Consider the following 21,730-nt stretch of genomic DNA (forward strand, 5'->3'; position numbering starts at 1 on the left):
TTGCTTGTGCGCGCAGGGCTCCTCTGCTCTGCTCTCTCTCCACTCGAATAAAGAGGCATCGCTGAATAAATTGCGAGCCGCATTCAACGCAGAATTAATTAGAAAAACACACACACGCACAACAACCTTTCTTTCTCTTTCTCTCGTCCCGCGACCCCCGCCCTCATTTAAATACGTACGCGTGCATATTCATGCAACCGAGCCGAGCAAAACGACACAAAAGCGCCGGCTGGAGAATTACTTCGCGAAACAAATGCATATGCAAAACAAACGTCCTTGGTCGTTCATATACAGACAAAAAAAATATAATGTCTCACATTTATACGTCCCAGATGCAATTTCAGGCGTGTATAATAAAATTGCTTCATGACGAAAGAAAGGAAGAGAGAGCAACGACTTTTCACGCTTGCCGAGAGCCGAGACTGACACTTTATTGTTCACACAATCCCTCGACGACGTCTTTCCTGAAGAACTTGCACAGTTTCGCGCATGTAAAGTGTATTATTTTGTTGCGAAAAGCTAAATTTGTTTTGGTTGAAAAATAAATTCAGGCCATTTGCATCTTTTGCTGTGCAAAAAAATTGTATTTGTGAATAGTGTGAATCACAGTTGCAAAGTTCTAAAAAGCTTGAATCAAATTTACTTTTGATCATGATTATTATTTTTTTATTTACTTATTTTTTTTTATCAATAGTCGTTTAAAAAAATAGTTTTAAACTCTATATACTTTAGTATTTTATATTATTTTTTTCCAAATTATAGTAGGCAAATTTTACAGTTTTTGCAAATATTTTTTTTATTAAATATTAGTCATGGTCATCATTTTTATTCTCAATTATAACCTTAATTTTCATAACAGAAAGGACTCAAAGGTCTAAAAAGTTGGTCATTTAGTTTGTTTCTCTTAAAGCTTTAGTTGGAAATTGAAGAACTTATTCGGTTTTTAATGGGTGCCAATAACGCTGCAAATAATGCAGTTCAGTAGTGGAGATTAAGAGTCAATTGAATTAAAATGGAGGAACCTTCTTATTATTTGCATAAATTTTATTATTTTATAATGTTGACTGACATAATAGGAAAAATTTTTCCAATTTTACATTTTTTATGTATTAAAAATTAAAATTAACGAGAGCAGAGAACTAAATAGTTTATTCATTTGCTGCCAGTTTTACAAAAATTTATACACAACCATTTTTCATTTTTAAATAACGAATTCAAGCGGAATTTAATATTAAAATGGAAATAAATTTATTCCTAATTTTCACTGCAAAATAATATATTATTAGATTAGAAAATATTGGAAGGCATAAAATACACATCATAAAAGCAGCAATTCAAAATTTATAATTATATAATATACTTGAATTTCTTTCTTTTTTTTACTAATCACTCTTGGTAAAACTCAGAGGAAGCTGCTTTGGCGTTTCTGCTGAAATCCGCACTCCTCTTGATTTTTTGGAAGTATTTGACAATCACCACGATTACAAGAATGTTGTATACTAAATAAATTGGGAACAATTAGAAAAATTTTAACTTTTTCGTAAATTTATCAATTAAAATCTTACTAGTAATTGCAAAGCCCAATACAGACAAGCAGATGTTGGTCATTTTAGCATATTCCGACTTCTCGACATTTCCCTGTTTCAGCAAAATGCTGAGGATACTCATTACGACGACAAACAAACCCAGCGCTGCGTATATTCCATCTTTTATCATATACGGAATTGCCAGCCATCGAACTCCCTGTTAATTGAAAAAAGTATAAATCAATTAATTATTTAAAACAATTCATCAATTTCAGACAAACAAATTAATAATCTTGCCTTAAAAACGCCTAGAATGAGGAGGGCGCAAATAATAATCTCAGCCAGGTCAAAGTAGACTGTAACTTGTTTCATGAATTCAGTTTGCGGCGCTACCAACATTTCCACAGCTGAAAAATAAATATTAAAATAATTTGAGGAGGTATTAATATCCACAAAATCTTCAATTTTGTTAAAAAAAAATAATAATAATAATTAATAATAATAATATACCCTCTAAGAAAGAAGTGTTTCGGTTCGCATCGCTGATCAGGTCGAATGGGTTGTAATCAGTGAACGCTACCCATGATATATGCACAAAGAGGTAAATCTGCCAAGCATAATAAAATATTTTAAATTTTTAATTAAAATCGTAAAATTTATAGCGTTTTTTTTTACAGATAAATATTTAAAATCAAAATAAATTAAACAATCTCCATAATAATTAATTGGCTGGTGTATTTTCATTTTTTTAAATACTTACTTCAACCTGTTTATTATCCAACAGATTATTCAAACTAAAAAAAATTAAACAAAAACTTATTAATCCAACTCACCAGTTCAACAACTGCAATTGTCATTACAATGGTATAGAAAAATGAGTGGCAACATCTTTGTTGGCTCTTTATTTCCATGCTGAATTACCTGAGGATATGAAGATTTTTATGCTATTTTACTCGAAATTTAATTTTACTTACTTCTTAAATAAAATATTTTGATGCAAAAATAAACTTGTTGCTAGCGCGCTTTTTTTTAGCCACCTCTGCGTCCGCGCCCGCGAGTTTGCGGAATGGCAAAAATAATATGAGCAACGCGGCGGCGCCTCTCCCGGGAGCAAATGTCAAAGTCTCTCCTCTTAAATTCAAGCTTAATCCGAATGACCTTGTCACTTCATTCCAAACGAGACACACAAATTTTTTTTGATCGTTTAAAACTGCAACAAGACATGATTGATATGAATTGTCTTGATGCACACAAAAATTACTAAGAATTTTTATTACATAAACTGATGTAGAAAAAGCGAAATTTTTAAAATACTTTCACTTTTTTGGAATTAAAAACAGAAAGAATCTTTAAATGAAATAATAAGTAATAATTTTGCTAAATAAAATTAATTAAATATTTAATTTAATTTATTTAGATTTAATGAATAAACCCGCTAGGTGATTTCAATATTAATTTGCGTTTGTGTTAAGTTTGATCAATAAAAAAATTAATACAATTAATTTATTGAGGAATGAATTATGCGAATTATGATTGCTCTTCACTAAAATTTTATTCACTTACAATTCATAACTATTGTGTACTAAATACTTTAAATCTATTTACTAAAAAATTAATAAAAATTATGTATTTTTAAAGCAAGTAAATGAAGTAAAGGATATTAAAAAGAGTAATAATAATATTAAAACTATTGTTAAATTGACGTTAAATAATAATATTTATTTAATTGTACAAAAACAATTTTTAAATTATTTTAAAAATCAATTTTAACAAAAACATAGTATTTAAATATATTTATTACAACGTATTTTAAATTTAATTTTTCATTTAAATGTTTTTATTTTTTAATTAGTTTTTATTGTATATTTATATTTTTTAATTGTTAATGACTTTTAGGCAGAATCATCAGGCTTTGTTGCAAAATGTGGCAAAATTAGACTTATTTTACATTTTTATTTAATTTTATATTTATTAATTATACTTGTTCCCTTAACTTTTTGTATGTTAAAAATATTTAGCGCATAAACATAAAACAAGGGCATTTTATGCACTCAGTCGTACCTTTTTTGGTGTCGTTTTAGTCTCTTTTTATCGCAAAACGTTTGCGATAAATCCGCTCACTATCTTTGTACGCATTTATTTTTGCATGCGGTGGGCCGCGTGATAACTTATTAGGTCAGCCGCTAGACGTCTCTGGCCGATTTATCCGCAAACAAAACAAGTTCAGTTTTCACCGACGTCTCGTCCTTCCAAAACCGATTAACCGGCAGTGCTAAACAAAAAAACTCCGATAACCGATAACCGTTTCGCAAAAGCGGAACCGATTGTGATTGAAAAGTTTCTGTCTGCGGTGGTCGCCGAAAATGGAGCTGCGGCCGTCGATTTTCGGCAATTTCGGCCTGTAGGCCGCTCTTTTCCGGGTCGTCGGCAACATGACCTCTGACCTCTCACCATGAGCAGCAAAAGGTAACGCACCCTTCGCGTCCTGTCGTCGTCTCCGTCCTGCTTCCGACGCCCACGTTCGAGCAGGAAAATTGCTGCAACAAGTTGGCCGAATTCGGCACAATTTTCGGCATTCGGCGCTGATTTTCTTCACCAATCGGCTGCAGATTAAATTCTTGAAATAAAATCTAGTCTTTTCTGCACTAAATAATTTTCTTGAATTTAAATTTACTCGTCAACAGTTGATAAACAACAGATTGACACAAGGACATTTTATTAAATAAACAACCCGCAAGTTGATCTTTTCACTTCGTTCCTCGCTCGGATAATACAAATTTTATCCATTCAAACTAGAATGGATTCGCCGCACCGCCGGAGTCGGGGAATTTCATCCACGAGTTATTTTTAGAATTTCCATTTTTCTCTGTCAAAACCATCTTAAATCTTAACCCCTGCAGATTTTTTTATAATTTTTCCACTCGACTAATTTGAATTGTATTTTTGCAGCGAGCTGAAGAAGTTGTCGGAGGAGAGCCTCACGAGGCAGCCGGAGGAGGTGTTCGACATCCTATGCAAGTTGGGCGAAGGCTCGTATGGCTCGGTGTACAAAGCGGTGCACAAGGAGTCGGAACAGGTGCTGGCCATCAAGCAGGTGCCCGTCGACACCGACCTGCAGGAGATCATCAAAGAAATCTCCATAATGCAGCAATGCGACTCGCCGTACGTCGTCAAGTACTACGGCAGTTACTTCAAAAACACAGACTTATGGGTATATAAAAGTTTTAATTTAGAATAATAAAACAATTTGCATTTTTTAAATTGAGCAAGAGGAAAGATTTTACTCTTGAATTAACAGTGTTTTGCTCGGAGTGAGCGGAAGCAGCGAGCGACGGCTCCACTTCCTTGTGATAACAACTTAGATTATAACCATTTCGACGTCATATTATAATATATTGCTACATAAATAAACACGCATTTTCAATGATCATTAGAAATTTCTAAAAATTTAAGGTCAACTTTGGATATTTAAATTTCATTTAGACTTTTCCACAATGATTAAATCAACAAATTTACTTTAAAGAATATTTATTAATTTAAATTGATATGCACTAATTTTTGGTGATTTAATTTACATTTGGATTTTCCTCATTGGGGTTTTGAGTCCTTTATTGTATTACAGGAAAAAATGTTGAGCAGGATACTATTTTTTCCTACAAAATAATTATGGACTAAAATATCCATGTAGGAAACTCCAATATGAAATTCAAACCCCATTTTAATCAATGGTGATTTGAATTTAAAATCAACTTTTCCTCGATGTGTTTTGTGAGTTGTTTATTGTTTAACAATATCCTGCTCTACGTGTTTCTGCTTTTCATGAGCTGTGAGATCATTTTGATAAGAATTAGTACAAAAATCAATCTTTTAATATTTTTTCTTTCAAAGTAACAAAAATACACGTTTTGATATACTGACCAAATATGTTAAAAAAAAAATTAATTAAAATGTCAAATTTTGTGTTAAAATTTGTTTTATGTTATAATTTTTCACTAAAAATTGTTACTTTGAAAGAAAAATAATTTTAAAAGATTGATTTTTAGTATTAATTCTTGTCAAAATGATTTCACAGCTCTTGAATTTTGTTGTTGTTATATTTTTTTATTTTCTTAAACATTAAACAACGCACAAAACCCATCGAGGAAAATCCAACTTAAGATTCAAATCACTATGAATCAATCGTGAAATTTCTACCACCAATTAACAAATATTTGTTAAAATAAACATATCTCAGCCTAACACAACAAGAAATTGCTTTTATATGTGAAACCTAAAAGTACTCGAAAACCCATTTATAAAAATTTGGAACTCAAACATTATTTTGTTATTTTCAGTTTATTTTAAAATGAATTTGATTGATTTCAGATTGTGATGGAGTACTGCGGGGCGGGCTCCGTGTCCGACATAATGCGCCTACGAAAGAAAACCCTTTCCGAGGAGGAGATTTCTACAATCATGAGTGACACCCTGAAAGGGTTGGAATATCTCCACCTGCGGCGAAAGATTCACCGCGACATCAAAGCTGGCAACATCCTGCTCAACTCCGAGGGTCACGCCAAGTTGGCCGACTTCGGAGTTGCTGGTCAGCTGACTGACACTATGGCCAAAAGAAATACAGTAATTTTTGACATTTTTTCTTAATAATTGTATTGACGATTTTACTTTTATTAGGTCATTGGAACCCCGTTTTGGATGGCTCCTGAGGTTATTCAGGAAATAGGCTACGACTGCGTAGCCGACATCTGGTCACTCGGCATCACGGCCTTGGAAATGGCCGAGGGCAAGCCGCCCTATGGCGACATCCACCCTATGAGAGCCATATTTATGATACCTACAAAACCGCCTCCCTCGTTTCGGGAGCCGGATAGATGGACTGCTGAGTTTATTGATTTTGTTTCTAGGTAATTTTGTTTTGCTTAAATTTACTAAAAAATTTTGATATCCACTTCTCGACTAGATGTCTCATAAAAAATCCAGAAGAAAGGGCTTCCGCTTCCGAGCTTTTACAGCACGAGTTTATTAATTATCCCAAGCAGCCCAATATACTCACGCAGTTAATTTACGAAGCCAAGGATATTAGGGAGCAGCAGCAGCAGGCAAGAGGAGTGCTCTCCAGGACACACAACGATGACTCGGTTTGTCTGATTTCCCTAATAAAACCTATTTAAAATTGGCTTTCCGAGTTGTTTTTAGTTTTTTAGAAAAAAATGAAGAATACAGGATATTTTTTTCTGCAAAACTCCATCAAGGAAAAGCCAAACTCCAATTCAAAGCGACTTTTCTTTAAAAATCATTTTTTTTTTAATTCACATAGTTCTGATTATTCCATAAAAAATAAAATAAATAAATTTACCATTTTTTTTTTTTTTAAACAGGATGAAGATGACCATGGTGGCACAGGCACAATGGTCCAATTCACCCCTGACAGTGGCACTCTTGTACCCGAAATGTTGAACGAGAATCGTGACGACAGAGACGAGGGAACTTTGATGCCTCAGTCGCGTCGTTCTGGCACCATGGTGGAGCTGGCCTCCAATTTGGGCACAATGGTCATCAACAGTGATGATGATGACGACGACGAAGAGTCCACAATGAAGAGTGGGTTTATACAAATTATCCAAACGTATCCAACTAAACAAGTATTTCTTTAGGACACGACACAGGGCCTGGAGAGTCAGGGAAAAAATACAGGCCTCTTTTTCTTGATCATTTTGACAAGAAAGAAGCCGAGAATAATAAGGTTAGTTTTTATTTTTCTTCTGCAAGTTTCTTAAGTTTTTTTTTATGTGTTGCCAAACTCCAAATATTTGGCACAATCAGATTGCAACAATCGGTGATAAAAGTTAGCCAAATCCTTTCCATGATAAGCGAGAAAACAAAGCAAGTAGCAATCTGACCCCCTATGAAATCTAATCTGCTACTTGATTGCTTCTTGCCTCGTCAGCGAGAATAGTCAGTAGCGTTTTGACTGACAGTGCAAATGTGTTGCAGCAGGGTAGCAATGGGACGGTGTCGGGAGTTAAGAATGATACCCAGTTGCCGGCCAATTTGGACGATGTGGAGGAGCGAGAACGCTTCCGGTCGCAATTGCGCCGCCAGTTGGACAAAATTTCGGCCTCACCAACGGCGCAGCAAAACCAGCCTATTGTGCAGGCGCCTCCGCCTCGACCCGACGTGAAGCTGCAGCGGGGATTCGTTGATGGCGATTTCGATTTTGTAAGTATTTTTTCCTCCGCATTTTATTTATTATAGTACGGATTTAATTTAATTTGAAGGTAAACTAAAGGCAGTGTTAGATTGAAGGCAGTTACAAAAAGAAGAAGTATGGGACATTTACTCAATCATTGCTTTTGTAGTTTCAAATTAGTTGAAAAAAAGTTGCTAGTCATTTCACAGCACAGAGTAATTCAAACATTTTATGTTTCTTTCAAAAGCACTTGTCACTTTGCTTAAAAATGCAAATTTATTAAATCATTATTATAAAAAAATCTTTAAATCACCCGGTAATGGGAGATTAAAATTTAAAATTCATCCTGTTTTTAATGTTATTTTGAAATATCAACAACTTAATATATTTAAAAAAAAAATTGATAATTTGCAAAAAAAAAAAATGTCCCAATCTTCCACCAGTTTTCATCTCACTTTTGTGTTAATTGTTTTGTTTTGTTCGCAAGTTGATAGTTTTCCATTTTTGTTGGTATATAATTGTTGGGCCATAGTTAGCGGTCGTCGCAAATACATAGATAAAGTGACCAATTTGCGGTTTGTTGGCGGTTTCAGCTCAAGTTCCTGAGCTACGACGAGCTGCAAACGCGCATGACCAACTTGGACAGCGAGATGGAGCGCGAAATCGACGAGCTGCGGCGGCGCTATCAGAACAAGCGCCAGCCCATCCTCGAGGCGATGGACCAGAAAAAGAAGCGCCAGCAAAATTTCTGAGAGCCGATTTGTTATACTAATATTAATTGTTAAGAGCCATATACCCAAGCAATAAAGACTCACTTTGAATTTGCAAGTGGTGCGATAGTGATTCCGCGCGAGTTTCGTTCGTTCGTTCGTTGTTGAATTTTTTTTAATTAATAATTCTTCTCATCAATTGAGTTCGTGTGCGCCAACATAAGAATTGGGGGGTATAATTGTTGAGACTTTTTGATTGAATTTTAGTCTGTCGCCGCGAGGAATGAAGAGCTCAATCAATCATTTTTTTGTCACTAATTTAGCGCCGTCGCCGCTGACTATTGCCATGTTAACCAACGCTGCGAAGAGTGTTAGTAAAAGTACTAATCACGGATTGTAAAGTGCTTCTACGAATTCCCCTGTGCGTCGATCGTTTTTGGACATCCCCCCTCGTCTAATCGTTTGTTTTCCTAAAAGCTAAACACTATTATAGTTTGGAATTGTATATGATATGTGATAGCTTGCGCTCATACTTATCACAAATTACGAAACACCTCTCAGGTCGAACACGCAGATGCAATACACACACACACTCATGTACATGTACACCTTAGAAAAACAGTTTTAATTCTTCTGTTTGTGGAATTCAGACTACGCGTTTTGTTTCACAAGAGCCATATTATTCTTGTATGCTTCACAAAGATAATACAAAGATGGTAATTGAAAATTTTTCCTCACTACGGTGATAATAAACATCAGCACTGACACTTTTTAAGGTATAAACCAACCTGGCTGAAATTATTATTTCTCACAAAATCCCAGCTTACGCTTGCAAAAATTATTTTTTTAAATTTTGTCGAAAATAATTGCACATTTTTTTCGCGCACTGCAGCCCAAAGTGCAAAGTTATGCAACGCGCTCGTCGCACGAGCTTCACGGGCTGCAGCACGCGCTTGCTCAGACATGCCCAACAGCTGCTTTGTCACTTATACGGCCTCAATTCTATATTTCCTTCTGAAATTTGAATACAGATTAGAAGAGTTGTAGACTGCAATAGATAAGCGTTATGACGAGAGCTGTAAATTTACGTAACTTCCTGCTTTGAAAACAGAGGTTGAAGTAAAAAATAATAATTTTTATAACTGAAAAAAATTGAAAGCAGAAAATTTGCAGACATTTTTGGACACTTCCGAATAGGTGAGGCGAAATGCAGAGTGTAAAAATGGAAAATGTACAAAGTTGCAAGTTTTTCAGGGTGGACCTGACCCCGGAGGAAAGGTCGGAGCGTGGCCTAGGACAGGAGTATATCAAGTTGCGGACGGCGGAGCGGAGAACTATCGGCGATGAAATTCGAGCGTGAGATGGCAGCATCGCGGCGCGGTGCTTTTTTTAGCAGCGAGTGGTAGGCGGTGCAGTTAGGTGCCGAACGAGCGAGAGCGACCAGATGCCGTGTGCGGAGGAGGCCTGAGACCGCCGCCGTGTGTCTGCCCCAGAAGAGAGTGTCTCTGTGAGTGTGTCCGAAGTGAATCCGGCGGCCAGCGTGAGTGCAGCCACGGCCACGAGGGGCGGCCCCTCCGCGGCCCTTGATAAGTCTGCGCGCACACAGGGTCTGCACTCTCGGAGAGTCTCCGCGCCGCGCCGAGTCGGGGACCGGAAGAGAAAGTAGTGTCTGGGATAGAGGTCAGCCGATAAGATAAGCGCATGGGAAAGTGGCGGCGGCCGCAGCAGCTGGCCGCTCAGGCCGATGCCTGGCTCAAGGAGCGCGGCGGCGGCGCCGCCGACGAGGACGGCGCCGGCCGGTGCCCGTCGTCGTCGGCCTACGACGATGACGAGGAGTACGAGTGCGGCCTCGGCCGGTGGGCGCCGCGCTGGATGCAGGCGCTCGCCTCCAAGCAGGCCTTCCTCGCCGTCTTCTGTGTCACGTGGGTGCTGCAGGGCATGTACTACACCTACTTCGTCTCGGTCATCACCACCATCGAGAAGCTCTTCCAGATCCAGTCCAAGACCACCGGACTCATCATGAGCGCCACCGAAATCGGACAAATCGGCAGCTCCCTGCTGCTCACCTACTACGGCGGCCAGGGACACCGGCCCAAGTGGATAGCCTGGGGCATGGTCCTTTTCGCCGTCTCCTCTTTCAGGTGCCTATATATTGCGTCGCAATCACTTCTTACTTTTTTTGCACTTGATACCGATGTTTGACTTGAGAGTAAACATTTTATGTGAGGTGCGTGTATAATTAACCTCTGCGTGCACTGTCCACAAACACACAGATTACACCAAATCGGTGTTTGAGAGTGCCGATCCCTCAATAATTCCGATAAAAACTATCAGATTGACTGATTAGATTTTTTTCCACTCTTTCCAGTTCAAACCTGATCTTTCTTTTCAAATTAATCTTCCCTCGAAACAATCAGGGAACGAGTTTCTCGCGCCGCTTTTTTACAATTACAATTATTGACTTGCACAACCGTCTTCTGCGAACGCAGGTTTGCGTGTCTTCAAACTCGATTCAGCCGCGCTCGTGTATTGTTCCCTGTTTGAAATTTAATCACATGCAATTCTTGTGCAAAAAGTGTTTAAAAACACCCTTTCGCGCGTTTAAAATAATGCAGTTTCGTGCAGCGTACATACTTATTTACACTTATTTTAAATTATGTTGCGTCAATGAACTTTACTGTAGCAAGACTTTAAGGTCAAAAAACCATACTGATACTGATAAGATTTTTCCTTCCTTGCGGTTTATTATTATTTCATTTAAAATAGATGAATATTGATAATTATACAAAAATTAATTAAAACTTATTTTGTTATTTCAATCACTGTTTATATAAATGTGGTTTTGCTTATTTTTTATGTTAGAATTTGATTTAAAATTCTATAATATTACATTTAATGTGTTTGCAAAATTATAAAAAAAGTTAAATATGTTTCCCATAAACACAAAGATAATTATGATATTTTAAATTTTCATGATTGGCTAACGGGCTGCTATTCATGAAGTGGATTCTTACAACAAAATAATACAAACAATTGGTTTAGGATACAATAATAGAGTGCAATCCAAAACGCACATATACACATAATTAATTTGCAAGAAAAATACAATTACAATAATACACAGACGAGGCACCAGAGCTCAGTAGAACCAACCCTGCTTTAGGGTTGCGGCTTGAAGCAGCTACAACCTGAAAAACTGTTCCAAAACATTAATTATTTTTGTTTAAATACCAAATTGGTTTTACTGATCTTCAAAAACGTTCATGAAACCGTTTTATGTTGAAATTTTTTCTTATGTAAATTGATGAATTTAAAGGTAAAATTCAATAGCTTGGTAATTGCCATTTAAAATCACTAAAATTTTTGTTTAGGTTCTTTCAGGAAATTATTTGAAACATTTTATGAACTTTAAAAGTAGTGAGTGATGCAATATAAATCAAATTGATACGTTAAGACTTAATAAGAAATTAAATTTTACATAATATTATAATTTATTATGGTTGAAATTTGCAAAGTACAAAACGTTTAATTATTCTATTGGCTCTGTGTCAAAGGATTTTCACATTGCTTAAAGCAGTACAGCGTATTAGAATTCTACAAAATTATTTACATTAGATTTATTAAAAAAAAAATAATAACCTTAACGATCCAAAATAGTTTTAAGGGAAATTAGTTCTTATAATAAATAGCAAATAGCCATTAATTCATTGGTTTAAAAAGATCTCTTAAAACTGATTGTGGTTTTGGCTAAATATTTTTCAGAAAAGCCTCACATCAAATTATTCCAATTAAATAATTGCGAGATCAAATCTTTAATTGGCCCGCTGAAGTTCTTGAAGAAGCCTTTCCCTGCTGATGCTGTATTCAATCTATCAAGAAATTGGCTAAAACACCTGAATTGGTTTGATGTAGGCAATTTCTAGACATATTTGACCAGCGGGAAGCCTACCTACAAAATGCACTGGCCGCATCTCCTGCGGCTTAATTATTGCGGTTTACGCTTAACTTGCAAATTGGTCAATCAACCGTTTTAGGTGAACAATGCAATCTCAACGCTACAGCAGTTTGGTCCTGTATAATATGTATTACTAAATAATTTTAATTAAATGGCTTTCAACAGTTACAATATATTCATTATTAATTTATTTTTTAGAATAAAATAAAATTAATAACTATAATTTCTAAAATATGTTAACACATTAGTTTAATATTCAAGAAAATAAATAAGTAAAATATAAACAAAACTAATTAAATTTTATTAAATAATAAAATTTAAATATAAAATTATACATTTTAAATAAAGTAATTCAATTAAGTGGAATTAAATTTTAATTCTAAATTTAAGTAAGTCTTCTATTTTGATGGTATTTGATTAATAGCGCGTTTGGTCAAAATACAAGTAATTGCACAACTATTATAAGCTTTAAGTGTTATACAAAAGAATCAGTTTCCCAGTTGGAAAGCTAATTTTTCTCCGCTTTCGACACAATTAGAAATTTCAGTCAATTGTTTAAAACTGCATCTTCAACAAGGAAAAATGCGAGTGAAATTGAGTTTAATTTTGCTTCGTCTGTGTTTCAGTTGCGCTCTGCCGCACTTCATCTTCGGCGACCAGCTTCTGCGAGCGCCGGCGCCGCTGCCGTACCACAACGCGAGCCTGACGGTGAGCGCGGCGGCGGCGGCGGGTCAGCAGCGGGCGCAACTTTTGCTCGCGCCCCTGCCGCCCGACCTGTGCCTGGCGCGCGACGCCAACACGACGGCGACGCCGTGGCTCGAGGTGGAGCGCGTCAAGTGCGAGTCCGAGGAGACCAAGGACTCGCAGCGTCTGCACTCGAAGATCACGGCCGTCGTGCTGGCCATCCTGTTCGTCAGCCTGCTCGGCGTCGGCATGGGCCAGACGGCCGTCTACACGCTCGGCATCCCCTACATCGACGACAACGTCGCCTCCAGAGAGTCCCCTCTCTACTTCGGTCAGTACACCTCAAACTTTCGCCCTTCTACTCGTTTGACTTCTGTCCAGCACTTTTCATTTTCACTTTCCAATCGCCGAGTGCTGGAATTTTAATGCAAATCGTACATACAAATATACCGACGCCTCGCTGCGCAACGGGAATCCCCTCGGCACTCTTTTCGCAATCCTCTCCACGGCTAGTACGACAACTAATTATAGCCTCATTTTTCATTTTGTCAAGCTCTATAAACTATGTACTTGAAGATTTTCCTGTTGTTTTCGTTTTAAAGTTCACATTGCAATGAGTTACTTTAAAAAGTAAAAAAAAAAAATAACGATTATTTTTATCGATTTTGTATTCACAGAAAAATTTATTCACGGTTGAGGGTTTATTCGTGTTGCTTCGAGGAAATAGTTTACGTTTTTTTATTCAAACTACACCAAATTTTGTTTCTATGAAAACAGATAATTTAAAAACAAAATCATGAAATAAGAGAATATTTGTTATAATTTCTTTGGTATAAAATAGTATCTAAAAGTAGATCCATTTTTTAAATAAAAATCTACGGTTTTAATTGTCTTCCTAACAAAGATATGAGTCAAATTACCATTTTTTGTTTTTAAATGTAGGAATTTAACAGATATATTGATGAGGAATTTGGGAATAATTTTGTCTTTTCCTCCCATTTTGAAACAAAATTATATTGTATCTATTTGAACTGCTGTAACTGTTGAACTGTTGTTTGTTGACCTTATTGTTGGTTATTTCCATTTTTTAGAAAGCACATAATATTATCTACTTTGACTATATTCGCATCCAAACATTCAAATCATCCCAATTCACTGAGGCAGCATCTAAAAAAGGGGAGTTTTTTTTAGCCTCGATTGCGAGCAGACCCATGAGGAAAATTTGCACTCTTTTTAAAACTCAGTTCCACGAATTGGGGTGATTTAGATGTCTGCATCTAACAGTAGTCAAAGCAGATAACATTGTGCTTTCTAAATATGGAAATAACCAGAGGTCAACAGACTCACGTTTCAACAGCTCAGACAAATTTATCATAGTTTTAACTCAAATCCACGTGGCGTATATCATTGTCAGCTAATTTTTAAAATTTTCTTTTTTGACAAAGTTACGAGGAAGTTTTAATTTAGAATATTTAAAATTTCATCTTAAAATTACAGTTCAACTTCACACCTTTGTTCTTTGAATAATTTTCCATCTCAATACATAAGATATTTTCCACGTTTTATTTTTCATAATCTTATTTTTTGTTTTTAATTCCCTTTTAAGGATGATTTGCGATTTTCGATTTGAATCGATTGTGATTTCCCTTTAGAGGAGCATAACTAATTTTACGGATGAAAGGCTGGCTGATGAGTTAATCGTATGCAAACGCACACACTATCAAAATACCGTCAATCAATCAAAGTGAAAGTTGCAGCGCGTGTAAAGTGCTAAAGCTGCGCAGTTTCTGTGCCACCGTGTCGGTCGGTCGGTCGAGCGAAGCCTGTTGCTCCTTGCGCCTCCGAATGAACCGCGACTGCTGCTGCTGATTTTGAATTTATGGATAGAGAGGCAGCTGCGACACTCACACGCGCGGTTTTAAATGATGTGCTCGCACGGCTAACAGCACTTTCTGATTTCAATGCTCGCGCTTCGTACCGTTGGCACAGTTAGATAGATCTATCGAGAGTAATTAAATATTCTGCTTTGCCAACTCGCCGCCTCCGCACGCGTTCGATTAAATAAATGCGACACTGCGGTGAAAAAGACTTGTTTTTTAATTCGCTCTGAAATTCATTCTAACAATGTCACTTTGTATTGTGCCAAACCGACGTACGACAAAAAAATAACACTTATTTTGTTTTTGGCAAATAAAAACCTTTTCATGATTTTTTTTTTTTTTTTTACAAATATTCAGCTATTCTTTCAAATTTGTAGACTTTTACAAGAAGTTATTAAGAGTACTTTATAATTATGTAAGGTATTCAAATTAATTTTAACTAAGCCCTAATTGTTACGTTTTTTTCTTCCAAAAGAGACAATTTTTACAAGTATAATTAATTCAGTTGTGCCACTTGTGCCCAATTTTGGAGAGAGAAAAAAGAGTGAATGAAGTCTTTAATTTTGTAATTCACTCCAAAATTAATTCTATCAACGGATCCCTGCGAGTTTTATCTTTCTGATTTTAATATAATGTGACACTAGACGTGACTATTTGAATTAAAAAATGTTAAATTCATATTCTAGGACAATTTTCAGACTTTCTTTTAGATTTTTTTTTCTTTAATACAATTTAAATATACCTGATATTTTTTTTCTAATAAAATTTTCAACAATTTGTATGTAAACAATGTGATGTAACAATTTGGACAAATAAACAACAACAATAATAATAAGCCTAAAATTTCACGTATTTTGTATACAAAAGAGGCATTTTTTAATCAACACACAAAATGAAAACAATATTATTTTTTGCAGCTATCACAATCGGCGTGCGCATCTTGGGTCCGGCCCTGGGTTTCATCCTGGGGTCGGTGTGCACGCGGCTGTACGCGGACCTGAGCGTCGACCCTCCCGTGACGCCGAACGACCCCCGATGGGTGGGCGCCTGGTGGCTCGGACTGGTGCTGGTCGGCGCCCTTCTCATGCTCGCCTCCGCCGCCATGGCCATGTTTCCGCGCCGCCTCCGCTCGGCAAGGCGTCCGCCACCTCCGGTTGCTGCCATATCGGGGCCTGCTGCGCCCCTAGACATAGATAGGAAAAAATATCCTAGCCTAAGAGGTATGTTTGTACATTTTCTCACATAAATATTTAAATTTATTCTAGACAATTTTTGTCTTGCAATATATATTAAAATGCAAATAATTCATTTGATAATTTTTATTTTTATATTGAAAGATATAAAAATGTTTTTCCTTTCAATTACAGATTTTCCAAAAGCAGTAAAGCGACTGCTGCGCAACGACATCTTAATGTTTCGGACAGCAAGTTCGGTGCTGCACATTTTGCCCATCGCTGGCCTTTACACATTTTTGCCCAAGTACCTCGAGTCACAGTTTCGACTGGCGGCGCACACGGCCAATATGATATCCGGTAAGTGAAAACAAATTCCCAATAATTCTCACAATATAATAAATTAATTAAATAGTTAAATAGTTACAATATAAATGCGTTATAATTAAAAAAATGAGACTTTATATTTATTATTTTGAAGTTTTCCTTGTTAATAAAAACAATTTAAATTTTTTTAATGAGGAAAATACTCGCTTGAGAACGTTTCCTTGAGTGCTAACTTCTTCCCACTCGAGATTAATTAGCATTTTCAACCTCTTCAATATTATTTTTTCAATTAATTATTTTTCTTAAATTCTTTTCTGAATTCTGAACGTTGAAACAGATTTATATAAAATCAAAATGAAAGATTCTGTGAGTAATTTCAAGTAATTTTTTGTTTGTACCAGGCGTGGGCGGCATCCTGGTGATGGGTCTGGGCATCATCATCAGCGGTGTATTCATTTTGCGTGTGAAGCCCAACGCTCGTTGGGTGGCGGGGTGGATCGCGTTCACCGCCGTCGTGTACGCGATCGGCATGGGCGTGCTCATGTCCATTGGCTGCCCGATGGACGACTTTGCTGGGCTCGACCGCACCAACGGACACTTCACGCCCGAGTGTCCCTCTTGTGACTGCGACCCAGACAAATTTGGGCCCGTGTGCGGCGCCGACAGCCGCACTTATTTCAGCGCCTGCCACGCCGGATGCTCCAACGTCACGTTGAGTGACGGAAAAGTGACAGGGGTGAGCAAATAATCCAGTTGAATTTAATACAATTAAAATGATTTTAACATTAATTAAATTTTTTATTAAAGGAAAAGTTACTGTTTTTGAATATTTTATAATAAATAAGCAAAATTATATCAAATTAACTTAAAATACTACGTTTTTTTCCTTACAATATTGATAGTACAATAAAATTTAGAAAACTATTTCAGGGCAATCAGCCAATCAAAGTCATATACAAATTTTATACTTAAAATTTTTAAAACTTTATAACTCTTTTTCAGTTTTCACAGTGCTCTTGTGTTACGCCGATGGACAACTCGACAATTTTTACCGAGGCGTCGATCGGCTACTGCCCGCTGCAGTGCTCCAACTTTAAGTGGTACATCGTGCTGTTCTCTCTGTTCGTGTTTGTGCACTCGACGTCCGAGGTGGGCTCGATGCTTTTGATTTTGCGCTGCGTCGACCCGCGGGACAAGGCGATGGCACTCGGCCTCATCCAGTTCGCCATCGGCCTCTTCGGCAACGTGCCATGTCCCATCGTGTACGGCGCCGTCGTCGACTCGGCCTGCCTTGTGTGGGACGTGGCGTGCGGCGAGAGAGGCGCCTGCTGGCTTTACGACTCCGACGTTTTCCGCGTATTTTTCCACGGTTAGTACGAATAGTTCTATTTTTTTTTTTAATTATTTGTTTGCCAACAATGAGCAATTAAAAGAAAAGTTCTTAAAAACGAGCAACAAGCCAAGGTCCGCTCAAGAGCGTGACATTAAAAGAAAAGCGGCACTTCTGTGCTCTGCGTTAATTTTTTAAGACTTATTCAAACATTATTTGACTTTTATCATAAATGGGCATTAAAAGCTTTCGATCGCATATTAAACCTATATTAAATAGTAGTAATGTAACAACGGTCCTCAGAATCAGAAGTAATAATATATCATTATGACAAACTTTGAAATACTTAATTTTATTTTTATTAAATTATTTTAATTATTAAATTGACTGCATTGAATGTAGAATAAATAAATTCACAATTGCTTCAAAAATATTTATACAAATTTTAAATTTTTTTATAAGCAATTGAAATTTTACGCCTATGTAAATTTTCCGGGTTGAACAGTTTTTCGTATTTTTTTCTTTGCGCTCCTGAACCGTTGGCTGTTTATCATTTATTGCGCAGATTGTTTGCTCTCACCGGTTGGAGCAAGATTTGGGCTTATTTGCATGTGCGACGATCAGCAGGGTGACCCAATGCTCTTGTGGGATGCGCATAAATACTGGGCTGAGAGGCGGCCTTGACAAATTTGCACAGATCGGCCGGCTATATTTCAAGGCTGGCATGTTTGCAATGCAATGTGGACTGACGCGGATGAAAGATGCAGACGAGGACATTTTTCATCCTGTCAGTCTCATTTAATTTAAGGGCGATCAAATCCAAACAGCCACACTGATTTTAAAAATTAAAATTTTAAATGATATTTTGCAATAAATTTGATTGGCAAACTACTTATTATGGAAACATAATACAAGTATAATTTTTATCATTTTTATTCAAATATATTTATATAGAAAAAAATGATGATACAAAAAAATTTAAAATTGAATTAAAATTTATGTACATAACTTATTTAAAAAGTTTTTATTTTCATAGTGGTTAATTGTTAATAGACAATTAATTAAAAGTATTAAAACCAATTAATTTTGTAATAATTATGCTTTTTCTTTGTTCTTTAATGTAGCACATTTAATTTGATCAATTATTTTTTATTTTGATATTTTTTAGCTATTTTACTCTCAATTCTTTGGTTAAAAATACTCTAAAATAAGGCTATATGAAGACGGTAAAAAATATAAATTTAAAGCACTATTGTGTACTTGACTATCTCTTTTGTTTCAAAAGAGTCAGAACAAAAGGTTCATTAGCCTCAAAATTTTGTTTGCCAATTCTGAGAAGTGCGGCCGTACCGATTGCCTCATGTTATTGTGATAATTGGGCGGAAACCTTTTGACGTAACAAACACTTGCGGCAATGAATAAAAAAGCAATTTCTCGTTTTCGCAGGAACGACGGGCGGAATTTTGCTGTGCGCCTTTCTGGTCGACCTGATAGTGTGGTACAAGGCTGGCAGCATCTCGTTCGTGGAGGAGCCTGTCGACGAGGAGGACGCCGACTCGGCGAACCGCGAGGAACTGAACCCAATGGCGGCCGAGACCAGCGTCTAAGACTGCGAGTGCCAATAATTAATTAATCAAGAGTAATTAATTAATTGCGATGATAATATTCTATCTCTCACTTGTGATACGCGCGGACTGACTCTGCTGTGTTTGTTGTTATATACTGCATTTTTAAGAAGAGAAGACACACACGTGTGCTGACCACTCTCAGAACTAAACAAAAAAAGTATAAAAAAAATTATATGAATCCGAAACGCGCTGCTGCCTTAAAAAAGCGTGCGGTGAGATGAAAAATGTATGCATTGACTGGAAGCAGGCATCGAATATTTATATAAATGCATGAGGCAAACCGTTTATTTTATACTCGAGAACGACACGGATAATTTTGAGAGAGTTAGGCAACGCATCGAGTCCCAGAGAATTTATTTTGAATTCTGATTATTTTCACTGATAGATTGGTGATTTTATTTACGTGAGTAAAGAGCTGTTTGACAAACTAAGACGCTTTCTTTTCTTCCACAAAATTCTTCTCAAAACCTTGTCTGAAACTTTTTCATAATATTCCACGAATTATATACTTTTTCCTCCTCGTCTCGAAATTAACGGGGCTTGTATTCAAAAGCAGCAGGAGAAATTAAGCAATTTTCTCTCTCGCTCTCTTTGCACCACCCTCAGCGCTCGCTCTGCTTCTCGTGTCTCATTATTTGCGATTCAAATGCCCAGACGGACGGGTTCGTTTCGTGGCCATTTGACTTGGAAAAAGCTAGGACGCATCGATCGTGGTCGTTGACCCTTGCAGAGCGCGCACCCGCACGCATGCACACACAATACAGGTGCACACATGCTTTTCCTGCTCCGGCTTTTTATCAAACTCGCCAAACATCGATCGGCCGGAGATAAATACATTATCGATCGCGCACACACACTCGGCGCTGGCACGCGCCACAGCAAGGTCTAGGACAATAGCGGCCAGTAGGCGTTGTTGCTGATATAAGCTCTATTTATACTGAAATACACACAATCATTTTTATCAAATTGGGCTACACTCGCTATGCTTCTATATTGTTATAATTGTTGTCGCAAAGTGACATTGTTTTCACTGTGATTCACCGACACACCTGCGTGACTGAAATTTCCAATCGTCCTAGTTTGTGACGCACAAACTCTCAATGGATTATTGACTCGAGATAACGATTGAATGGATTATATTTTAAATTAAACGTGGTACGTGAAAATCAATTTTTTACAGTTAAAATAATCAAATACTGGTTTAAAAGGAAATTGAAATTTAAAAATTTAATTACACAGTTCAAATTTAACATCATGTATGTTTAAAAAATTATATTTTTTTTAATTAACTAAAAATCAACTGATAATATTTTATTAAATTATATTTTTATTGCATATATCGCATCCAACTAATATTATTTGACTAATTTGACAATTTTTTTTAATTAATATATGATATGTTTTAAAAATTTGCCTTCATTATTTCACGCTGGAAATAATTTTTAATAATTATTTTCTTCTGATATATTTTTTTTCCATTTTCTCTACGTTTATAATATACGTTCAGGGACGAATAACATTTTTCACAAATAATATAATCTTGAATGCAAATTTGCTCACAATTTTCCACAATATAATCAGGTTAGAGGTTATCCGGTTACGGAAACTGCGGTGATATATAATACACAAGATTTTTTTATTATTATTATTTTCCGAGGAGCACCCCACTTTGCATAAAGTTATACCACGAGAGAGAGCAGAGCATGCACCTACTAAACTAACACACGTTAGAAAATAATAAATTGTTTGAGCCGCGAAGGACGTTGACTCGCGGTCGGTGCACGTCAATTGCAAGAGATGAAGCGTTGAACTCGCGAGTAGCGCCGCGCGCACATGCTAGAAATATTCACATTTGAGCCAATGAGAGAAGGAATAACCCCGGCTGACCCTTCTTTTCCGATGTTGCGTCCACCCCGACGGGGAGTTTGAGGGAAAAAATCTTTTTCATTTTTAGGTCTCGAGAGTAATGATCATTGTGAAAGAAGAGAGACTGAGGACCCCTCAGCTCCAAAAATAATCCAGGGGAGAGCGTGGAAATATTTACAAATTTTTTATTTCCTGTCGTCGCTCGCTTGCTCTCTCTCTCTCTTGGCCAAAGTAGTGTCGACCGCGAGAGAGCGTTGGATATTTAATTTATTTCAGTCAACAACTCGCCGGTCGTCGGCATACAAAGTTGCGCTGGATCGGAATATCTCACACAGCACGCGTGCTTTGGTATCGCCGTCGTTATTAATTGTGGTGTTGTTATTGAAATGTCGTTCGATGCCTGCTGTGGGGGAGCCGCGGTCGAGAGCACCAACCAGCAACCAACCCGGCCGGCACCATCAATCA

At 36.8% G+C, this 21,730-nt stretch overlaps 2 protein-coding genes across 2 annotated transcripts; one reads left to right on the forward strand and one right to left on the reverse strand.

The window, feature by feature from the left end:
• Positions 1–1,061: 1,061 nt before the first annotated feature.
• LOC132199805 (uncharacterized) lies at positions 1,062–3,692 on the reverse strand. Its single transcript, XM_059624817.1, has 7 exons — positions 3,588–3,692; positions 2,501–2,736; positions 2,360–2,447; positions 2,037–2,133; positions 1,824–1,933; positions 1,566–1,743; positions 1,062–1,499 (listed from the first exon to the last, which is right to left on the reverse strand). The coding sequence occupies exons 3-7, from the start codon at positions 2,435–2,437 to the stop codon at positions 1,387–1,389; spliced, it is 576 nt and encodes a 191-aa protein (XP_059480800.1). The 5' UTR covers positions 2,438–2,447; positions 2,501–2,736; positions 3,588–3,692; the 3' UTR covers positions 1,062–1,386.
• A 128-nt stretch (positions 3,693–3,820) lies between these two features.
• Positions 3,821–19,830, forward strand: LOC132199806 (solute carrier organic anion transporter family member 74D-like). Its single transcript, XM_059624819.1, has 14 exons — positions 3,821–3,992; positions 4,476–4,737; positions 5,892–6,143; positions 6,198–6,427; positions 6,484–6,661; positions 6,902–7,110; positions 7,518–7,521; positions 10,257–10,564; positions 13,005–13,393; positions 15,860–16,162; positions 16,310–16,474; positions 16,843–17,177; positions 17,444–17,810; positions 19,218–19,830. The coding sequence occupies exons 1-14, from the start codon at positions 3,979–3,981 to the stop codon at positions 19,376–19,378; spliced, it is 3,177 nt and encodes a 1,058-aa protein (XP_059480802.1). The 5' UTR covers positions 3,821–3,978; the 3' UTR covers positions 19,379–19,830.
• Positions 19,831–21,730: the final 1,900 nt, after the last annotated feature.

This window comes from Neocloeon triangulifer, unplaced genomic scaffold (genome assembly GCF_031216515.1).
Source record: "Neocloeon triangulifer isolate White Clay Creek 2 clone unplaced genomic scaffold, ASM3121651v1 ptg000014l, whole genome shotgun sequence".
NCBI lineage: Eukaryota > Metazoa > Arthropoda > Insecta > Ephemeroptera > Baetidae > Neocloeon > Neocloeon triangulifer.

Bases quoted from the DNA above. Each gene is read 5' to 3' on its own strand.
- LOC132199805 (XM_059624817.1), bottom strand. From the start codon at position 2,437: ATGGAAATAAAGAGCCAACAAAGATGTTGCCACTCATTTTTCTATACC. The intron at 2,134-2,359 runs GTGAGTTGGATT...TATGCTTGGCAG, and splicing joins CAATTGCAGTTGTTGAACTG to ATTTACCTCTTTGTGCATAT. The intron at 1,500-1,565 runs GTAAGATTTTAA...CAATTTATTTAG, and splicing joins ATTGGGCTTTGCAATTACTA to TATACAACATTCTTGTAATC.
- LOC132199806 (XM_059624819.1), top strand. The intron at 6,428-6,483 runs GTAATTTTGTTT...CTTCTCGACTAG, and splicing joins TTTATTGATTTTGTTTCTAG to ATGTCTCATAAAAAATCCAG. The intron at 17,811-19,217 runs GTTAGTACGAAT...TCGTTTTCGCAG, and splicing joins TTTCCGCGTATTTTTCCACG to GAACGACGGGCGGAATTTTG.